The sequence below is a fragment of the Montipora capricornis genome, chromosome 12 (assembly GCF_036669925.1).
Source record: "Montipora capricornis isolate CH-2021 chromosome 12, ASM3666992v2, whole genome shotgun sequence".
In the NCBI taxonomy this organism is placed as follows: domain Eukaryota; kingdom Metazoa; phylum Cnidaria; class Anthozoa; order Scleractinia; family Acroporidae; genus Montipora; species Montipora capricornis.
The window spans coordinates 15,659,408-15,680,400 of NC_090894.1; the positions used below are offsets into that span (position 1 = coordinate 15,659,408).

General features: G+C 39.8%; 2 protein-coding genes across 4 annotated transcripts in view; one reads left to right on the plus strand and one right to left on the minus strand.

Annotated features, from left to right (window-relative positions):
• The window catches only part of LOC138026276 (XK-related protein 6-like), a 2,281-nt gene extending 1,919 nt beyond the window's left edge, over window positions 1-362 (plus strand). The window contains exon 1 of the mRNA XM_068873549.1: window positions 1-362. This exon is cut by the window's left edge and continues 1,919 nt beyond it. The gene's annotated coding sequence lies outside the window, so the exon portion shown is untranslated.
• A 2,567-nt stretch (window positions 363-2,929) lies between these two features.
• LOC138026245 (uncharacterized) overlaps window positions 2,930-20,993 on the minus strand; it is a 45,607-nt gene continuing 27,543 nt past the window's right edge. For all 3 annotated transcript variants that reach the window (XM_068873500.1, XM_068873501.1, XM_068873502.1), the window contains 22 exons: window positions 20,249-20,349; window positions 20,030-20,143; window positions 19,680-19,736; window positions 18,591-18,624; window positions 17,515-17,594; window positions 16,754-16,822; window positions 16,184-16,285; window positions 15,013-15,189; window positions 14,574-14,691; window positions 11,342-11,370; window positions 9,938-10,120; window positions 8,900-8,987; window positions 8,690-8,784; window positions 8,194-8,307; window positions 7,794-7,850; window positions 6,403-6,436; window positions 5,816-5,895; window positions 5,578-5,646; window positions 5,365-5,469; window positions 4,969-5,044; window positions 4,545-4,657; window positions 2,930-3,731 (listed from right to left, as the gene is read on the minus strand). In XM_068873500.1, coding sequence (XP_068729601.1) covers window positions 3,609-3,731; window positions 4,545-4,657; window positions 4,969-5,044; window positions 5,365-5,469; window positions 5,578-5,646; window positions 5,816-5,895; window positions 6,403-6,436; window positions 7,794-7,850; window positions 8,194-8,307; window positions 8,690-8,784; window positions 8,900-8,987; window positions 9,938-10,120; window positions 11,342-11,370; window positions 14,574-14,691; window positions 15,013-15,189; window positions 16,184-16,285; window positions 16,754-16,822; window positions 17,515-17,594; window positions 18,591-18,624; window positions 19,680-19,736; window positions 20,030-20,143; window positions 20,249-20,349 — 2,018 coding nt within the window. In that variant the 3' untranslated portion in view covers window positions 2,930-3,608. The remainder of the gene's footprint in view (window positions 3,732-4,544; window positions 4,658-4,968; window positions 5,045-5,364; window positions 5,470-5,577; window positions 5,647-5,815; window positions 5,896-6,402; window positions 6,437-7,793; window positions 7,851-8,193; window positions 8,308-8,689; window positions 8,785-8,899; window positions 8,988-9,937; window positions 10,121-11,341; window positions 11,371-14,573; window positions 14,692-15,012; window positions 15,190-16,183; window positions 16,286-16,753; window positions 16,823-17,514; window positions 17,595-18,590; window positions 18,625-19,679; window positions 19,737-20,029; window positions 20,144-20,248; window positions 20,350-20,993) is intronic.

The window sequence follows — 20,993 nt, forward strand, 5'->3', positions numbered from 1 at the left end:
CTGATACATAAGAAAAAAGAGAACTAAGACCATAACTGGTTGTTCCAGGTTTATTAAGGAACAGGATGTGATTTCCGCGAAGATCATGCATAAGAAGGGGACGGGAGAGAAAACGTATTTTTCATGTAATCAGAAAAACCCTTTCTTCAAAAAAAAAACACCAAAAAAAACAACAACAAAAAACCACATACTTTTATCAAGTAATACGAGGAAATTTTGAATGCGCTTATTGCACAGAGATGTCGAGCTTGACTTTCGTAGTAAGAGGACAGGTATTCTGCAAATATAAATATCGTTATTCTCTTATTTACATTATTATACCGTTTCTTTGACACGAGAATTACAGCGAAATGAAAGCAAAACTTTGTCGCGAATTATCTATGATAAAAACTTGTTCAGAAATCCAAAATCTAAGTTAACAGCACACACCAGGCCTACTCCTGAGTATCTGGCTAGAAAACATTTCCTCTGGCCGCGCTTCAGCCATTCGATGAGGGCCAGTCTCGTGCTTCTTAAGTTGCCTCGCTCGTGCCCAAGAGAATTCTGGGTAATTCTGCCATTCCATGACAAGGGAAGACTCCCGATTCTCATTTCATAGTTTTTTTCATAAGTGTCGGGCCACCCAGTCCTACCAGCAAAATAACGCATCGATTGAAGGTTTTAGCTTTCAAAACTTGCCCAGATTGTGTCAGTAGGTCCTGGAATTCGTCAACAGAAAGGCCAGAGAGACAACTTCACTCGTGATCCGCCATGTTTACAACAGAGCATTTTAGGCGTCCCAGTCTGCATGAAACCATCTCTCGCCTCTGTCTGAGACAAGACCAGACACGCACGGTTCTTACGTTACGTTTATGCCTACAAAATCAACCTAAATGTCAATTGCTGGCAAAAACAAAACAAAAACAAAAAAAACAAAAAAAAAAAACCAGCATGTTAATTTTTTTTGGTAGGCTAGGTATCGAAGAGCCAGAACATTTGCTGCGCATGCGCTGACGGAATGTTTGAACAAGAGAGAAAAACGCAGTACCTCCAGACACCGGCGCTGGAGCGTCGTACCAAACGAGTCATCCCGGGATTTCGGCCCGTGCGATCGCTTTTGGACGCAGTTGGCCCTTCGCTGCTCTCTGCTACCGACCTTGCCTCCCGGTACGGCATTGAGGGAGAGATATGTCGGCCCCTAAACCATATGTGACAAATCCCACGCCTACTCACAGCTCCAAACCGCCCTTGTCAATATAGCGTAAGAATTAGATGGCTTATATATTCAAGAGAAAAGTCATTTTACTGTCATATGGTAAGCACTGGAGTCGCAGATTACAAAGTGTACGCATGCGCCCTACTAAAGGTAACATGCATACAGTCATAAGCTTTTTCCGAATAAGTACAGGAGCTAATATCTTCGAGACATTACATTTACAGCTAAAATACATAACATATACAGATACCTACTAAATACATAATACTAAAAGATATATTCATTAAAAAGAAAAGCCGCTGTACAAAATGCGGCCCTGGATTCTCTTTTAAAACCAGTAAACTCATAGGTACGGATAAAATCAGGTAGCGCATTCCGCAACTTAGCTGATACGTAAGAAAAAAGAGAACTAAGACCATAACTGGTTGTTCCAGGTTTATTGAGGAACAGGATGTGATTTCTGTGAAGATCATGCATAAGAAGGGGACGGGAGAGAAAACGTATTTTTCATGTAATCAGAAAAACCCTTTCTTCAAAAAAAAAAACAGCAAAAAAAACAACAGCAAAAAACCACATACTTTTATCAAGTAATACGAGGAAATTTTGAATGCGCTTATTGCACAGAGATGTCGAGCTTGACTTTCGTAGTAAGAGGACAGGTAATCTGCAAATATAAATATTGTTATTCTCTTATTTACACTATTATACCGTTTCTTTGACACGAGAATTACAGCGAAATGAAAGCAAAACTTTGTCGCGAATTATCTATGATAAAAACTTGTTCAGAAATCCAAAATCTAAGTTAACAGCACACACCAGGCCTACTCCTGAGTATCTGGCTAGAAATCTATTCCTGTGGCCGCGCTTCAGCCATTCGATGAGGGCCAGTCTCGTGCTTCTTAAGTTGCCTCGCTCGTGCTCAAAAAGAATTCTGGGTAATTCTGCCATTCCATGACAAGGCAAGGCTCCCAATCTCATTTTATATTTTTTTTCACAAGTGTTGGGCCACCCAGTCCTACCAGCAAATTACCGCATGGATTAAAGCTTTTAGCTTTCAGAACTCTCCCAAATTCTATCGGTAGGTCCTGAAATTCGTCCACAGAAAGGCCAGAGCGACAACTTCACTCGTGAACCGCCATGTTTACATTAGAGCATTTTAGGCGTCCCAGTCTGCATGAAACCATCTCTCGGCTCTGTCTGAGACAAGGCTAGACACACACGGTTCTACGTTACGGTTATACCTATAAAATCAACTGAAATGTCAATTGCTGGTATTTAAAAAAAAAAAAAAACAGCATGTTAATGTTTTTTGGTAGACTATTGGTATCGGAGAGCCAGAACATTTACGCATGCGCTGACGGAATGTTTGAACAAGAGAGAAAAACGCAGTACCTCCAGACACCGGCGCTGGAGCGTCGTACCAAACGAGTCATCCCGGGATTTCGGCCCGTGCGATCGCTTTTGGACGCAGTTGGCCCTTCGCTGCTTTCTGCTACCGACCTTGTCTCCCGGTACGGCATTGAGGGAGAGATATGTCGGCCCCTAAACCAAATGTGACAAATCCCACGCCTACTCATAGCTCCAAACCGCCCATGTCAATATAGCGTAAGAATTAGATGGCTTATATATTCAAGGGAAAAGTCATTTTATCTGTCATATGGTAAGAACTGGAGTCGCAGATTACAAAGTGTGCGCATGCGCCCTGCTAAAGGTAAGATACATACAGGCATAAGCTTTATTTCATCTCGAGTTTAATATCTTCGAGACATTACATTTACAGCTAAAATACATAGCATATACAGATACCTACTAAATACATAATATTTAAAGATATGTTCATTAAATAGAAAAGCCGCTGTACAAAATGCGGCCCTGGATTCTCTTTTAAAACCAGTAAACTCAGTGGTACGGATAGCAATCCGCCATTTAGCTGATACGTAAGAAAAAGACCTAAAACCATAACTGGTTGTTCTAGGTTTATTGAGGGAGGGAATGTAATGTAGGTTGCGATCACCGGTTGGTACCTTAACTTCTTGGTGTAAGTTGTAGAGTGCTAATCCTAAGCAACTCTTTCGGTTTCTTAACTACACTTGAAGTCCTTGCAGAAATTCAGCGATCTCGAAACGAAGATACTCGTGGATCTCATTTTACTGACGACAACGATAAATAAATGAAAGCATTTCATTTCACGCATTTGTATTATTGTAAAGAAAAGCGTGCCATATTTAAGGTACTAAACTGATGCGTCATTTCTACTCGGACAAGTTCAAATGTGTCTTGGCTTATTCTAACTAAGTAAAAAATGTTACAGTTTCAATGTGAAATCCGAGTGCATTTTTAGAATTCGCTCTCAATGCCTCATGAAATTTTTCCCGGTTTGTCTTACTGCAATAAAGCTATTTTTTCCAGGTTGTCAATCCCCGACAATCTGCAAAAGCAATTTCTCTATGTCTCCTTTCATCTGGTCCTCAATCACTTTTTTCAGAGTGACTCCGGTCTTCTTTTGATATTCTGTTTTGATCTCAGCGAGATCAACCTAAAAGTGGGAAAAATAGTCGCAATAAATACTCTTTATAATTTTGAATAGCTCGTATTTGGTGCTTGAAGATACTGAATCTCCTGCGATTATTGTATCTGACTTGTAAAAAGAATTGTTATAGTTTAGAAGGTTATGTTCCGTCTATATATTTATCTATATTAGAAAATTGTCATTGTGTGATTTAGAGCAAGTTTCAATTGAGTGTCGTAAAACCAAAACCAAAGTAATTCCTTTGGCCAATCAAAAAGGACGGAAAAGGAGAAACTGAAACTGAAAGACAATCCAGTAAACCAATCAAAACTCGAAGTAATTTCACGTAGCCGACTCAAAGCGCGGGAAAATGTGCACGCGAGGGCCACGATTGGTTTTGGTTTCACTTCTGATTTGTTGAAAAAGTGGCCCGAGAACTTTGAACCAATCACTGAGTGAAGTAAATGCAAAACCAAAGCAATTCGCTAATTACTTTCGACACTCAATTGAAAACCGCTCTATCTAAAATGCAAATTAGATTAACATTTGAACTATATTAAAGCCTAGAATTGTATACAAGCTGCCTTAATACTGTGCTGCGTTTCTGTGAATTTCATTTTCGTATTCACTCCTTATTTTGTACGTAATAATGCTTAAAACATTCTCGAACAATTGGATGCGCTTAAATCGAGCATAGCGGTGACGCTCTAACTTACCAAACTGAAACGATGGTTTTGATCTTAACAAATGAGCATGGCTTTTCAAGCAATATTTCTATTTTTGCATTTTCTTGTGGGCTAAAGTTATACTTGTTCTTTGCTGGATTCTGAGAACACTTACTTCTGATCGTGTAATGACAACACGAATAACGTCCTTGGTGTCAGCGGATATTCCACCAAGCGCATTCTCCAGCACTTCGGCGAAATAAAGCGGAGCATTACGCGTGCAGCGAACTAACAAAACAAACAAAGGAATCAACAAGTGTCATGAAATACATAAAAATGTTGCAATACAAGAATCGTTTTTTAAGCTTATGATAGAAGTATAACATATATCTAAAATTTACTTTCAAAGCATAGAGGAAATATAGAAACTTAAAACTCTAAAAAAATTAACGAGGCAATCAGAGCTTTACATGAAAGATATTAAGCATCATCATCAACTGGGAACTCGGAAAAACCCGAGCCCCAGATGGGATTTGAACCCACGACCCACTGTGACCCAGTACGGAGATTCAGAGATTTCTACTTTAAATTTCCTTTACCTATGGCTTTGATGGAATCGTGGAAATCTCCCGTTAGCTCTTCATTTATAGAATCCATAATGTCTTTCTTGGCGACCTGTAACAATAATAGATGTTACACATGTTTTGTTATAGAAGGTAGGTAGAGTTAACTTCCAAACCCTAGCCTATTCAAAGTGTTCAGATCTCGGGGAGTGGCTAAAATATGAATGAATCAGCCAACTAGGGCTGGTGGTTCGTTCCTCGTGTATTCCGCCACTAAGTTTATCGTGATATCTATCATTTTCGCGGCAATTCTCTCCGCTCGCCTGGAACAGAGTTCCTAGAAGTCCTCCTCCAGCACTTACTGAGTTAATTGGGAATGCGACTCAGTATCAACATCAATTTAAATGAAACTTAAACAAAAGAGACACTTACGTGTTTGTATGCTTCAAATGTCGCGTTTAATTGTGACAGGCTTCTGCTTGTCAAAATATTAACAAATACTGATTCATTGGTCCCCCATTTTTCCTTTTCACCAGCCTGAAAAGAAAACAATTTCCATTACAGATTTAAGACTACTTGAAGAACTCGAAAAACGTAAAACAAAGAGCAACATTGCAATGCAATCATGATGCTGAAATTTCTGACCTCAAAGAGTTTCTTGGCATCTTCGTATGCTCTATTTTCGTCAATTTTTTTGGAATTACTTCGTGTTGCCTGTGGGATAAAAACAGGATGGGTGTTGGGCGAAGAAATTTCGCAATCTTAGATCTAATTAATGCCTTTCAGTATTACTCGAGGTTACCAATATACTTCAGAAAATTACTTACTATCCTTACGGTATCTACAAAACGTTCAACTATCAGTCAGATTTGTATCAGCTTACCTGCGCAAGCTTAATAAGAGTTGTTTGAAGATCGCCACTGGTTTCGCTCTCTATTTCATCAATGAGATCCCTGCCATTAACTAAAAAAGCAACATGTATTTAAAAGATCTTTCAAAAAATTTCTGGGGCTACCATCACAACCAATAACTGTTCAAAAAAGGCATTGGCATCAAGTCAGCTGTATTTAGGTGGAGTCATGAACCATTCCTCCTTCCACTGCAATCGTAGCTGAGCTGAGCTCCAGTCGAACTCAACCTGGCCCGAGGGCCGGTTTTCTTCGGGTACTTCGATTTTCCTTTCTTGCCAAAAGCGACACACAGCCAATCACATCTGGTTGTGGTGCTCTTCTCCCACATCAACTACGGACCGTTTACGGCTGTCAGGGGAGCCTATTTTATGCTCTCGTCCTGATGTCGTGAGCTGCGCCTTTCAAAATTCAGTCCCCAAGACTGTAACAAAGGCTGACTGGTACAGCCATCTATTGTATTGTATTGTATTGTATTGTATTATATTTTATTGTATTCATTTAATTCTATTCTAGATGTCCAACAGGAAAATCACGATCATTAAGTCCATGTACTACTTACCTTTCTTAAATACTGATTTTATCGCTTGAATTTCCTGTGATTGAAGAAAGAATAGGTTCACTATTTCAATGACCAAATAGACATAATCTAATTTTAATTGACAATTGACTAATTGTATCCTATGATATTTTTCTTATGCCGAAAACAAACTCGATCTGCGCAATTATACAAATAATGCTATCTGAAGGAACAGCAGCACTAAAGTAACATCAAATTGTTGAGGCCAGATCATCTGGCACTAAATAAGTCCATTTCGTAACGCCTTTCTCACTTGCGGTTCAATCAAAGGAAACACAAGAGGCTGGTAATTCTTATTCTAATTATATAGCTGCATTAAAATCCAATATTGCCAACAGATCTATTTTTGCCAAGTGTCCAAATTTAGAATAAATTGGATAGTTTTTGCCGGAACGTTTCCTTCAGCTTTGAACAAACCGTCCAATTTGAGGAAAATCTGGATACTTTCCATCAACCAATCAAATGTCAAGATAAATAAATGAACCGAATATTGGCCAATCAGGTTGCAGCTATTATCACTGCTTTTAAACGTTAGCGAGCGATCATCGTTCTTAGGGTTTTGTTTTGTGTTGTATAATGGCCCAATTTCCCGACTTTTCTCTCCACCTTTTTGACGACCCAGAGTTTCAAATGGAGTCTTCAGCTAGGTTTTCAGAGATAGATGCTACTGATTTACTCGAGATGAGGGAGAATAATCAGAGCAAGAATACTCAAAGAAGCACAAAAAAGTCAGTTAAAGTGTTTGACCTGTGGCGTGCTGAGCGAAGCGAAGTGAGAAAGCTTGAGGAGATTCCCGAACACGCGCTTGACGACGTTCTTTGGATGCTACATAATTACCAATGGACTGCCAAATTAGACTCGGCCTACGGCCTCGTCCAATTTTGGCTGTCCTCAGAATTTTTCTCACTCAATTATTTCCAAATTGGACAGCATGTAGTCCTATTACAGATACAAATCGCAGCCATACATGAGAGTTATGTAGGTGCGAACAACACTGCATGGAGAAAGTTTTCAAGGCCCCCTCGGAATCGTCAAGCCTGAAGCCTTGAGAACAGGTTTTCCCACATCGCAAGTAATCGCGTAATTACAGCAGTTTTAAATTGAGTGTCGCAAAACCCGAAAGAAGTACTTCCGATAATGAACAATAGATCAATTAACAGAAAGCCACAGCCAATCTAGATTTCCGCGCATGGCGCCGCGCGCGGTACTAAGCGAGGGGAAAAACGCTAGAGAGCGACTCGTGATTGGTTTTTCTGAGAATGGGGCGCGGAATTTTCGAAAAAATCCCAAAGCGTTTCAATTCAACTTTTAAACTTCGATAGTCACTTCTTTACTTGATCTACCTACATATACTCGGCATGCAAATGTCTTACCTCAGAGCTGCGTGAACACAAGATCTCTATCAACACTGCTTCGTTGGTTCCCAGTCCCTGCGGGTTACATAAAAAGGAACAGGTAAACGGGTTTCAAGAATTAGAACTACAGCGTAAACCCTACTAATACAACAATAATGCAGGCCCGTAAGGGTCTAAATTTATCTGGACTAAGATAAACGAATTGCTGGTGTGAGCCCCGACATTATGGCTGACATAGTATTACATGGTTTGCTTTCCGGTTTAAAGATTCGAGTACCGAAAGCTTGCAAACCCAAGGTCGTAGAGGGACGGGACATTGTGAACGGAGTTCGGGGATCCCAAGTGCATCTTGCAGGCTCATTCATTGTAAACAATTGCCAGTACACTGATTTTTGTTTGTTTTGAGTGTTTGACATACCGACATAGCATCACGGAGAGAATTAGCGTCGTATAATTCAGGTGACGACATCAGAGCAACTATGGCGTCTTCAAACTTGCCGCCGAGGTCGGACTTCAATTCGTCAATGAGATTCTGAAAGAAAGATTAACAAAAAAAAAAAAAAAAAAAATGAGTTTCTCGCTTAAAATAATACAATGACAAGATAAGGTTACCAGTTTCCTTGAAAGCGTAAATACATTAGCAGGAATTTGTCGGGCGTTTTGCTTTCATTTCGTCCTTTCATCATTGGCAAAATTCACAACAAAGCAAATGGCCAGGGGAGAGGGAGGAGAGGGGTGAAGGGACAGGACCGTGGTAGGGGGGGGAGGAGGGGGAGGTGGAGAGAGGTGGGTAGATCAAGAGAGATAAGGGTGCATGTTTTCTCATAGGTTATAGAATGGATTGGAGAATGTTTAAGTAAAATTGTTTGCACGAACATTAGATAATACAAAATAGTGGTTGTCTGATAGCTGACCTTATCGTACTCCTGTTGAAATTTAGCCGCGATCTCTTGTCGTTGCTCGTGAGTGCGGGATCCCAGCACTGCCACAATGGCATCTTCGTCACTACCTGTGGTTTAATAAAATTCTGTTGAAATTTTAATAGAGATAAAATAAAGGGAGCCAGTATAAAACCAATGACGATAAGGAAGAGTATCTGTTATGTGAATCAGTATACTCCTCACCGAAACCCTTCATGGCATTTTTCAATGTTTCGGCGTCTTCCGTCGGATTGAAGTTCTCCGCTGGCTTCAGTGTACCGTGATATTCAGGCTGAAAAGAAAAGATGCGACCCTATTAGACCTTATTCACGATGGCCGCCATGTTGGATTTGCTATTATCATGCAAATTAGCAACACACTTCTGAGGGGGCAAACAACACAAGTTCGAGAGGTTATAACGAACATCTTAGCCACACAGATGAGTTTTTTCACGTTTATTGAATGTTTATTACCTAAGTAGTAAAATGGAATGATTACACAAGTTATTTCGATGTTTGTTTAGTGAAAAATGAGCAGATAACGAAGTAGAAAGTCAAAATGTCAAAGGCAATCAAAGATATAACATTATTATAACAGGTACTTAATTCTAAATTCTAAAATATACTTTTAGCAATGTAATTTCAATATTTTGACAAGCCGATTTTCCGCAATTTTCCTTTTTTCCAATGTTTGCCCCCAGCATAACACATGGCTAATTTGCATGACAATTTGAAAACTAAGATGGCGGCTATCGTGAATAAGGCCTATTTATGGAATGCATAAATGGCGGCCAAAAATGTATTCTTTTGTTCAGTGTGCTAATTAGACTCACCAGCCTCGCTCTCAAGGAACATTTCTTTTGTATTTTGTCCATGAAAACGAGGCTAGTGAGTCTAATTAGCACATAAACAAAAGAACATTTTTTTGACCGTTATTCATAAATTCGATCTATACCACTTTACTTTCTTTGACCGGCAGGTACAGAACACAGGTCACAGGTCATTGTTTTACCAATACAGAAAGTATCTTAAACAGTCATAAAAGCTAACCTTAGGCCTAAGGCCTAAAGAAAGTTTTTAGTCCTAAAGTTCGCTTTTATGAATGTTTAGGGTACTTTCTGTGTTGGTAAAACAATGACCTGTGACCTGTGTTTGTACCTGCCGTTCTTTGACGCCTTTTGTTTTTATGGAAGTGTTACAATTTGGCCAAAATTAAAATACACAATTTTCAGTTTTTGCTTACCTTCTTGGTGCTTAGTTGGGGTCTTTCTTCATCCCTTTTTTCTTCGTCTTGGTTTTCGGATCCTTTGTCGTTTTCTCTTGGTTTTCCAGCTTCCTCTGAATTTTGATCAGGAACAACTTTGTCTTCAACAGGTTTTTCGTCTGGTTTACTTTCACTAGGTTTCTGCGGGCTTGGCTTTTCATCCTGGGAAAGAAAAATGCTTTTAGTTTACCGTGATATTATCATTGCAAGTACAAGTTTTGCTCTTCTCGCGACGCTAATTTCCATTTCGTAAACGGTCATTGCCATTTTTGACGGTCGATGGCCTTCTTAGTAACCAAGCCTTTTTATTCGTTTAGCTTTTTAATTCAATAAATTGACGGTTAGGTTAGCTTCATTTAAATACTTTAAAATTGTATTGCTTGGAGCGGTTGTCTCGGTAGTGTAGTGATTAAGTGCAATTGCTCATCAGCCTTTTTTGTCTACATTTTTTTATAAGGTTTTTTAAAAGGTTTTTTTTCAAAATTCTCAAGTGCCATTCGCTGCTAATCTAGTCAGTCCTAGATTAAGTATTCCTTTTCCTCATTTGCAAACGACAAACGACAAACTTAACAGTGAAAATTGTTTAAGTGTCGTCCAAATGGTAACAACCGTTTACGAAACGAAAATTTGCTCTGGCGACATCGTTCACAAAAGTTGTCTTTGTCAAGAGTTGGCCCGCTGTAACCTCAGCTGAGAAATGCGCAAGGGATAGGAAACAAGGTTGTTCGAGATAGTCCCCATTGTATGTGCCAGGGTGTGAGGGGCTTTTTCTGACATACTCTAGTCTCTTTTTGAAAGGCTTATTTTGCAAATTTTTCTCTTCTGACAAAGCTTTTAAGGATATCTATATATTTTTCTGTAAACTGAAGTTTTCGAAAGAATTGTTAAATCATGTCTGCTTAGCAGCATGCCCAATAGTCTATACGGCCAGAAATTGTGGATTCTTGACCTAGGCCGGATCTTTCGCTTTCGACGAAGAGTATTCGACGAAGTTTTATCCATTTTCAAAAGGGATATGTATTTTTTTCACTTTTTGACGTGAATGCTCCCCCCAAAAAACTGATCAAGTCTTTTCAATATATTCAACAGGGCCGCTGAACGAAATGTCGCCACTCGCACGCCTCATGGCGCATGCCCTGTTGACAATAGTCACAAAGGAGTCCTGGTTACTAGATCAATCCGCAGAGAAAAAGTTGCGGATTAAAAAATATTCAGATGCGCGTGGAAGGGGCCTTGGTCTACTCCCGGTTCGTCTGCGGGAACAAGAGAAACGAGATTCAGGAACACGTGATCTGTGATATGTAAAGAACAATAGAGGTTTTGTCTGATCTTCGTTCAAGGTCTGCGATTTCCTATGTAAAAGGACTGTTGTTATTGTTTTACCTTCGACTTCTCATCATCTGATCCAGTGTCTGGCGATAAAAACGTAATGTTAGTTTGTCATTACAAAATTTTTATGTAGTAACGTGGTGATGGAGGAGGGACGAGTCGTAACCATGTTAACCAAAATGAATGACAACGAGGCTACTTTTATTATATTTGTGTTACAAAATTTATTCTCGGTTTTCACATGACGTCACGACCGTCATGTTGGTGCCCCTAAACAAAGAAAAGGCGGCCATGTTGGTGCCCCGACCAAATCCTCCGGGAATTTAACTCTATTATCATGCAAACGCTTCTTTTTGTTTTCGTTGAAAAACATGGCTGTTGATCACGTGAGTGAAAACCAGCAATTAATAGAGAGATTTAGCATAGCGTCTCCGGAAAACGGTATTTGGCAAAAACCAGCAACTCATCAAGCGGAACCTCCATCTCCTATACTTGGCCTAAGAGACAAACCCTTTCCCGAGTAGATATATTTATAGAACGCTCCCATTGGGAAACTCAGCACACCCACTTTTGAAAAAGCCAATCAAAACAGAGCTTTCTCAGGGTGATTTGAAATATGGTACTTTTCGCGGGAAAACCTTTTCCTAAAAAAAAATTTAATCGGGAAAGGTTGACTCAAGGATTAGCAGACGTAAAGCTCATTTCCGGTCTTTTATCAACAGATATCGAGCAACTTCTCAAAAGAGAGAGAATAGTAAGAATAAAGAACATTCATACTTTCACGAAAAGCAGCAGCAAACTTTCTATTTTAAGTACATGTACAGGTCTTCACCCCTTCATGTATTAATCGCTTTTTGTCACTGTTGCGTTGTTGGTAGCTTCGCTTCCATTTACAGACCTCGTTACTGAGTCACAAATGCAAGATCCTAAATGAGTGATATGAGCCATACCTTTTCAATTTTCACCCCATGCCACCTTTAATTTGCATCCCAAATTTTATGAAGGAGCTCAGTGTAGAAGCTTTGGCATAGTGAGATCATTAGATATAGACAATCTAATCCAGCAAATACTTATTTCTTTTCTTTTACCATTTTCGACTACAGGTCCAACTAGACTGGAATCTAAATGCTGAAATTTCTTTAGGTTTCTATATAGAGGCCTGTTCAAGTAAAATGGCGGAGATTTCAATTATTTACATCATCCTAGGTTTTCGATTTCAAGGAAAGCGATTGGATGTTCCCTTCTTTTCCATTTAATTCATACCGGTGGCATGTCAAAATCCATGATGAGCAATTTTCAAATTTCTTCTTAATCGAAGCCGCGAATCGCTTGATTTTAGGGAAGATATTCTTTCGATCAATCCCACACTGCTAACGCGTCAAAACAGGCGGGCGAAAAATGCCCCCGCAAAAAGTACGAACGAGATAAGCGCCTAATTTGTTCCCGCCTCTGGCTCGATGACTGTGTGAAACTGAAACTACGCGTATTTTATTTCACCTAGCGAGTCTTAAGAAAAGTGTGTGTTAACCGATCTTAGATTGAATCCGTGTTTACCTACAACCATCAGTGGACAGACATGCTTCTTGAACATAATTTTACACTTGACCTTATTTCTGTTGTAGGACTTATTCAACGATTTGCCCTCCCCCACACCACCCCCCCCACCCCCCTCCACCAACCGCCCGCATTCAATGTTGTGTAAAGGCTTGTTCAGTTAGGAGACGTGCTGTGTGGAAAATCTCACATTTCAGCCCAACATTAAATGGAGGGGAAGAGGGGTGGAGTGTCAAAGTCGCAAACTGTGATTTTGTTTCATGTGAATGTAAGGATCTTAAGTGACTTTGTCACTGATTCTAGGTTAGATTCATTTGGTGATCCTCATTTTACATCGGTTGAATATGCACTCAGATGAATTGAAGAAACTTTTTTGGAGCCTAAATTAAGCCCAAAGAAAAATTAGGGTCTTTTGGGTATTAAACGTGGACATCAATTGACTTACCATACAAAAGTAAATAATGAAAAGAACTCAGTTGGATTGAGCATCTTCTTCGTTGTAGAGGGGTGGTGAAGACACATGACTATAGACCTGGTACAGTTTTATGTTCCATTACAACGTTGTAATTTTGAGACTGAATGGATGAGTGTGTGAATACAGAAACCGATAAGATGCTAAAAAACATTAAGAAGATGTGTTGAGATGCGCAAGACAGAGCTGGAGGAAAGGTATAGGTCTTTTCAATCCTTTTTTGGAGGGGTGATAGCTGATTTAAACTACAGGTAGAGTGCATATGCAGCCTTGGAAAATGAGGGTCACCAACTTGACCTAGGTAAAAAGGGATTCAACCTGAGACCGGATTTGATATTGTAAATGAAAGAATCAATTTAATTCCCCTTTTGTTGGGTCCAATTGCCAAACCAGCCTCGTTCCCAGACCAGACGTCGTTTATCGATCAATGAAGGTCTGGGTATGACTATTTTAGAGTCTGATAATGCTATAATCAAGTTGTTTGGATTCAAGAACTTGATAAAAAGGAGTGATTGTGCAAAATTATAAGACAAGCAAAACAAAGACAACTGCCGTAAGAGAGTGATGAGAAAGTGCAACAAAGACAAGTGCAGTTGCAATAAAATATTTGTATTTTTACATGGTGCTTACAGAGAATAGCTTATATGTGCAGCACAATATTTTACAAAAGTGTGAAAACGTGCGCTTACATTTATCCGAAAATACGCTTCACTTCCGAGGATCGGGAGCAAATGGTAATCGCCAGATGTCGTGCGCGACGGAGGGGCGACACGCGAAGGGAGGGGAAAAACGAAACCATCCAACAAATAAACAACAAAAAAAAAAGGATCTATGCGTTAGAAGTTACGAATCTGCGCGATTCCCAGTCACTCGTGGTCTCCGGAGCAAAAACAAGTTACAAGGTGCACCTCTCTACGTACCGCTTGATCTCCTATACATATTTACACTTCTATATTTATTTATACTTACATTTACTATATTTATTTGTTCAAGCGGTGAGTTAAAAATTGATCAAATATACACAGACATGCATGCTGATAAATTATAGAAATTAGAGGCAAGATTGAAAAAAAAATTGCGTACATACGAACGGAACGAAATTGATCAATCCGAATCCAATACTCTCGAGAAAGAAAATAAATGCTTTACATTGAAACGCAAAATTTCATTTAAAATTAAGGAAAGTAAACATAATTGAATTGAAGTAAAAAATGGTTGATTGTTTGTTCGCAAACTTCCAAAGGACAGTTTAGTGTATACCTTTCAATTTTGGTAAAAGAACTTTCTTCAATTCGTTGCTACAATTCTTGTCAACTTCCGTGGCAAGTTTGGGTTTATAGGCAGCGTTGTACGTCTTCTCAATCTCTTCTATGTTACTCTAAAAATAAAGAGAGAAATACCAAGATCTTTGTATCACTTTCATTGCACCGTTAACAAACAGCAACCAAAACCTGACTTGAAAAAAAAAACCTTTCTGTCATGATGACCAAAGTCATCATTGTCAATGTCGTGGGCAACATTGTCATCAGCGTAATCGTCATTAATTTCGTTTGTGTTTTGTAACTGAGGCAAATCCAGTACGTATTGAGGACCACAGCATTCAATTATACCAACAACTATACTCATCGTCAGCTCATAATTCGCGTCAATCGTATGGTGGGAAAACTAAAAGGTGACTTAATTCCCGAGCGCCGAGTACCTCTCCAAGAATTCTCCTTGTAGCTGTTTTGGTGTCTTTGTCCCGAAGTGCTTCTTGCAGTTTGTCCGCGAGAAACTGGTTCTTGTTTCGGACGCATTTGAGAAGAATCTGCAATCCTTCGCACAGGTCACCTGACATCTCCGAATTAATTGTGTCCTCCATCTCACATTTGGCCCACTTCGACGAGAAAAGAATTAAAGATAAGTAAATAAGTAAGGTCATTTTAATTACGCGTTTCGTCTGAATCGTTAAAACTGATTCATACAGACCGCGTGAGTAAATTTTCTCAGAATGAAATGACATGTTTGTTACACGCACTATTTGACCTTTCTTTATTATATGAAGGGGTTGAGTATTTCTAATGATCCGAATCGCGTTTCTCCAAAGCCGGACCCGAAATTCTTTGGTCGTATGTCCGCTGCCGTAAGTTCCCTGTATCCACCCTTCGAAAAAAGGAAGTTGGAGGCATGAAACTTCACAATTTGTTTTCTTTTGCTACTCCTGGAAATATGTGAAGACAAGCTTTCTGTATCTTGGTCCCAGAGGTTTTTCTTCAGCCGCGAGAGAGCCGTGAGAGAGCCGCGAGAGAGCCGCGAGAGAGCCGCGAAGCGGCAGGAGGAGAAAAAACTCGGATTACCTTGGACTTGAATCTCACTTTCATGCAGACGCCTGGGTCAGCATCTGACCCCCAGGCTCGGATTGGTTGATAATTTTACAAACACGCAAATCAATATGATTGGTTCGTTTGATTGGTATTATACCGAGGAGACGCGTGATTGCTAAGTCGCCATTGGTCCCTTTTGTAATTATCAATTTGACGCCTTTGACAGCTGGCGTCTGCATGAAAGTGAGATTCAAGTCCAAGGTAACCAGAGGTTCTTCTCTTCTCTCTCGCGGCTCAAGAAAAACCTCTGTGATCAGGGAAAGCTCTCTGAAACAAGCAGACACTAAAGTTCACAAATGGCCGTAGTCTGGACTCGGCTGAAAAGCCTTCGAGAAACAAGCCCTAGGTTTGTTGTCATTGAGGTTCAATGGGAAAAAGTCGAAAAAGCTATTCACTATGAAGATGAAAAAAATCATTCCAAATAGGCATTGAAAAACAAAACAAACAAATTACTAGAAAATAAATAAACAAAGGAAAAAGAAAAATTGAACGCAATCCGCTATTTACCTCCTTGTATTCAGGCAACATGGCCCTCAATTGAGCAAAACTGCGGGTTGTGAAAATCTCAATGAACGTTTCTTCATCCGTTCCCCACTTCTTTATGCCAGCCTAGAAAGAGAAAAGTATCCGCATCCCTTTTTTTTTGACTCGCTATGTTAAGTAAAACACAAGGTAGCAATTGTTCGCGACTATTCTTGGGTTTCACATGACGTCACGGCCGCCATGTTGGTGTCCCTAAACAATGAAATGGCGGCCATGTTGGTGTCCCGATCCAATCCTCCGGGAATTGAAAGCTATTATTATGCTAACGTCTTCTTTTGTTTTCGTTGAAAAACATGGCTGTTGATCACGTGAGTGAAACCCAAGAATTGAATTGTTTTCCACATGGAAACTTCAGTGCAAATTTTCCTGAACCCGGCCTTTCCTCGCCAACTATAGAAAATTCTATCAAACTTACATGTAAAAATCTGGTACAATTAAAACGCGTATCCAGTCGTTAAAAATTGGTTGGGTGAAGGAAAAGTAGGCTTTCGCCACTTTAAAAGAAACAATGCTGTTGATCCCTCAGTCTCTTACCTCTAACAAAGATTCCGCGTCTTTGTGCGCTAAATCGCTATTGATCTCCTCACCTTCCTCCCGCTGACCCTAACAACCGATAACGACAGTTAGTTTCTTTGCTTCGAATTGATATAGATGCGCTTTGCGATTAGGTATTAAATTCGCGCACTTTTCATTTCTCAGCCAATCAAAAGCAAAAACAAAACCAATGGGGTGTACGTCACGCGGATTTTCCCTCGCTTTTCGACGACAACATGGATTTTCTACGGTGTTGATTAGTTGCTTTCTGATTAATTGTCCGGCAGTCCTGTGATTGGCCGAAAGAAACAACATTGATTTTACCTTCAAACAACATTTATTTTAGAAATTGATTTTATCAAACGAGTTAATAAAGGTCGAATAACCACCGTGAAAGATTTGGAAAGCTGACGTTTCGAGCGTTAGCCCTTCGCTCCGACGAAGGGCTAACGCTCGAAACGTCAGCTTTCCAAATCTTTCACGGTGGTTATTCGACTTTTATCACCTCGTTTGATAAAATCAATTTCTGTTTCAATCTCCCACCGACGCAGTACCACAGTTTCTTTAGAAACTAACATTTTGTTAACATTTATTTTAAACTACCCAATATTTAATGAATGTTCTCCTACTTTTCTTCCATCTGAAAAAAAAAATCGTATTTTTGAATTTACTCAAGGCATTGATTCCACGAGAATCAGGCCCCCAAGAAGTGCAGCATTTTTTTGGATGAACACCACTAACTCCATCGAAAACAAACTAACCTTGCACAATTCAACGAGTAATGTCTGGAAATCTCCGCTGGTTTCGTCCTTGATAACTTCTATTAGATCTTTTCTGTACTCTAAAGGAGATAACAAAAATGCTGGTATTTTTAGGAAGATATATGAATTAAAGCCGTATATTCTAACTGCAAGAGAGCGAATTTGTGGGCACAGGGATAATTAGTTAAAATATATTTTTGGATTGCACCCATGCTGTAAAGGTTATTTTTATCTATTGTTCCCATGACGTCCACTTTTCCACTAACTGCTGACCAATAAGGTGTCCTCCTGGAAATAACACTACGTAATATGACGCAGTAATATGAAAATAATAACACTACGTAATATGACGCAGCGCAATCACACGCTCCAACATGAGTTGGAATCTCGATCAAGCCTAAATTTTTTCAGGCTTATTTGCAACTGATAAAACTTCGTCAATTACTAGGATGATCTTTCACGAAATTCTTGCGTTTTGACGGCAATGGGGAAACTCAAGTTTTTGCGACCCGTGGATCGTGAAAGCTGGAATCTCTCGGTGGTTTATACTGCGCCAAATTCAAATCAAGGTGTCAGATTTCAAACAGAGCGCAATCACCTCCTTCCTTCTGATATCTTGTAAAAAGAACTCGTAATCTTCTGGTTCACTTAACCAAGCACTGTTTTCAAGCAAAAACTTCGAAAATGAGATTCTAAAATCTCGTCAGACCCATCTGCTTATACATCCATGACACGTTATATATAACAAAAATCCCATTGAATTTTTTAGTTTTTCACTGTGCAACAATGACGCCCTTTGAGAAAAGTGACGAAAACTGTTATAATAATTTTTACCCGTTTGGACTCAGGATTGAGGTTAGGATTTAAGGTTAGATGGTTAGGGACCAGGGATACACTTAGCCTGCTCACGGACTTCCCGAGGGAGTGGCCCACCCCAGTCCTTCGGAGGAGAAACTGAGAGCAGACTTCAACCCGTTGGATCCGCAGACTGCAGCTTAAAACTGCTCACCCTCCACAACGATTCAATGCAAAGTCCTTTTCAATTTAAAAAGGGATAAACATTTTACAGCACTTACTTTTTTTGTACGCTTGTCTGATGCCTGCTATTTCCTGGAAAAATTAAAGTCAGACGAATTATAATTGCAACCAGCCCCATATTACCACATTAATTTTCACACGAGAATTTTGGGATCTATCAAACGAGTTCATACATACAAGGTAAATGAACCACCTTAAGAACGATTTGTAAGCTGACGTTTCGAGAGCTTATAGTCTTTGATTAGGACGTTTGATACAGCCTCGTCCCCAGGGCTTTTCTCCACTGAGAGGGGAGAAAAGCCCAGGGAACTAGGTTGCGATTGATAAGACCAAACTTTCTTGTTTCACTTGCAAATGACGCAGCACCACCGTTTTTTCGAAACAAACCCATTCATTCATCTTATCTTAAGTCAGTTTAAGAAGGGGTCCTCATTTGAAGACTGCGTTTTGTAAATGGAGCTGCCACTTAAAGGGGTGCCTAAGGGCCGATTTACACGGTACGACCTTGTCGCATGCGACAACGGCTTACGACAGGCCCACGACATGATTTACGATTGTTGTGTACGTCAGAAAAAATGTCGCAGCATTTTAAAACATGTTTTAAAACGCTGCGACAATCGTAAGTCGTGTCGTAGGCCTGTCGTGAGCTTGTCGCATGCGACAAAATCGTATCGTGAAAATCGGCCCTAAAACACCCTTCTGGTATGTTGGCTACGTCATGTTATTTAACATTTAACACTAAAGACTGCAATGCCGTGTAACGATCTATGCATTACGTTGGATCAACACAAATAGTGATTGGCATAAACACACCACTTTTCGGACAGATCAAGCAACGTTCACGAAGGCATTCGCTTCAAAGTTGAACCTCGGTCGGCCAAACCTAGCATGATCAGCGCTCTAACTGGAAAACAGACGTAGATAGACAGCTGTTTCGGGCTTGTTGGTCCTCGTCAGTCCGCGCGTCTCCCTACACCCGCACTACTCGCGGCTCGCGGCTTCGCCCCTCGCCTATCACGTTCTCTCGGCGGATTTTTGAGCAAAAGAAACACTGATACCAGTCTAATTTATCCTTGAAAATACGAATACGAACTATTCGTTAAAGTTCACAGGATTTACTTTCTTACCGCGTTTGTTCTTATTGAGAACATCTCAAGCAATATCAACTCCTTGGTGAAGAAACCCTAAGAAATAGGATATTATTTGGTATAATTATCATACTAAACAAAGCACCAGTCCGAGAAATCAGGGAATTTTGCGACAAAAAATAATTAACGATGCCGTGCGTTATACGGACAAGAATAGGTGAGTGAGACTGAGGAGGAGGAAAGTGGACACGCGTGAACCGAGCGTGACGAGAATTATAATGCGCGAAGCATCCGCGAGAATAACCACATTCTTTTCTTTTACTTGTGCAAGCCACAAATATCTGTTCTTCGCGCAGTGGAAATAATCATGTAATGACCGATGGACCCACCTTCATCGCTAAGTTGAGAGTTCTTGCATCGTACTGGGCTTTGGGTAAAGAAAAGGCAGCCAACGCTTCCAGAAGATCATCGTCCAATTTCCCGTCCAAGGATTCAAATAATTCCTTGTTAAAATATACAATAAAGAAAAAGGGTCGGTCATAAAACATCATCATCAACATCGTCTGCCGTCATCGTCATCAGCGAAATTAAATCATACTAATGTTTACCTTTTGATATCTGGAATTATAATCATCCACTAATTTTTTCGCTTTGTCTCTGTTTTCGAGGTTTCTGCAAACAATCCCCTTTATTTTCTTTTTGTTTTCAGCTTTGGAATAAGAACGTAAATAAATCGACTTAGTCTGGAAAAAGAGGACACGGTACAATATTAAGTTAAATTAAGACCCTTCCGTGCTCAGTATTCCTCGTGTTTACTCTACGGTTTTACAAACAATGTTATCTTGCTGCATAGACCTTTTTGTAGATACGGCAGCCATTTTGGTTTCTATTGTTTCAAAAGACATTATGGGATGCTCAGGGGGCAAATACATATGGGCATCCCATAATAGCTATTTGAAACAATAGAAATCAAAATGGCCGCCGTATCTGCAAAAAGGTCTATGGACTTTGTCAGACTGAGGTGGAGAAAAGCTGCTTCCCAGATCCCTCACGTTCTTTTCCCCTTCACATCTTCGCTCCTTCATCTGACTATGCGTAATACCAAAGCCCCACATCGAGACGGATACTCTTCTAATATTTTATTGAATCTCTCATGGCACTGGTTAGGGAAACTATCAAAAAAGACAAATCGTTTGCATTGATTGTTTTTGCTATTCTCATATGTGGTCAAAAAAGGATTATGTGAAGACTATATCTCTGAAAAACACATAGGCACGTTGGTTGAAGAATCATTCTAAATTTATTGGATCAACCGGCGCAGTTACTTCTGCAGTAATAGTGAAAGGTTATGGG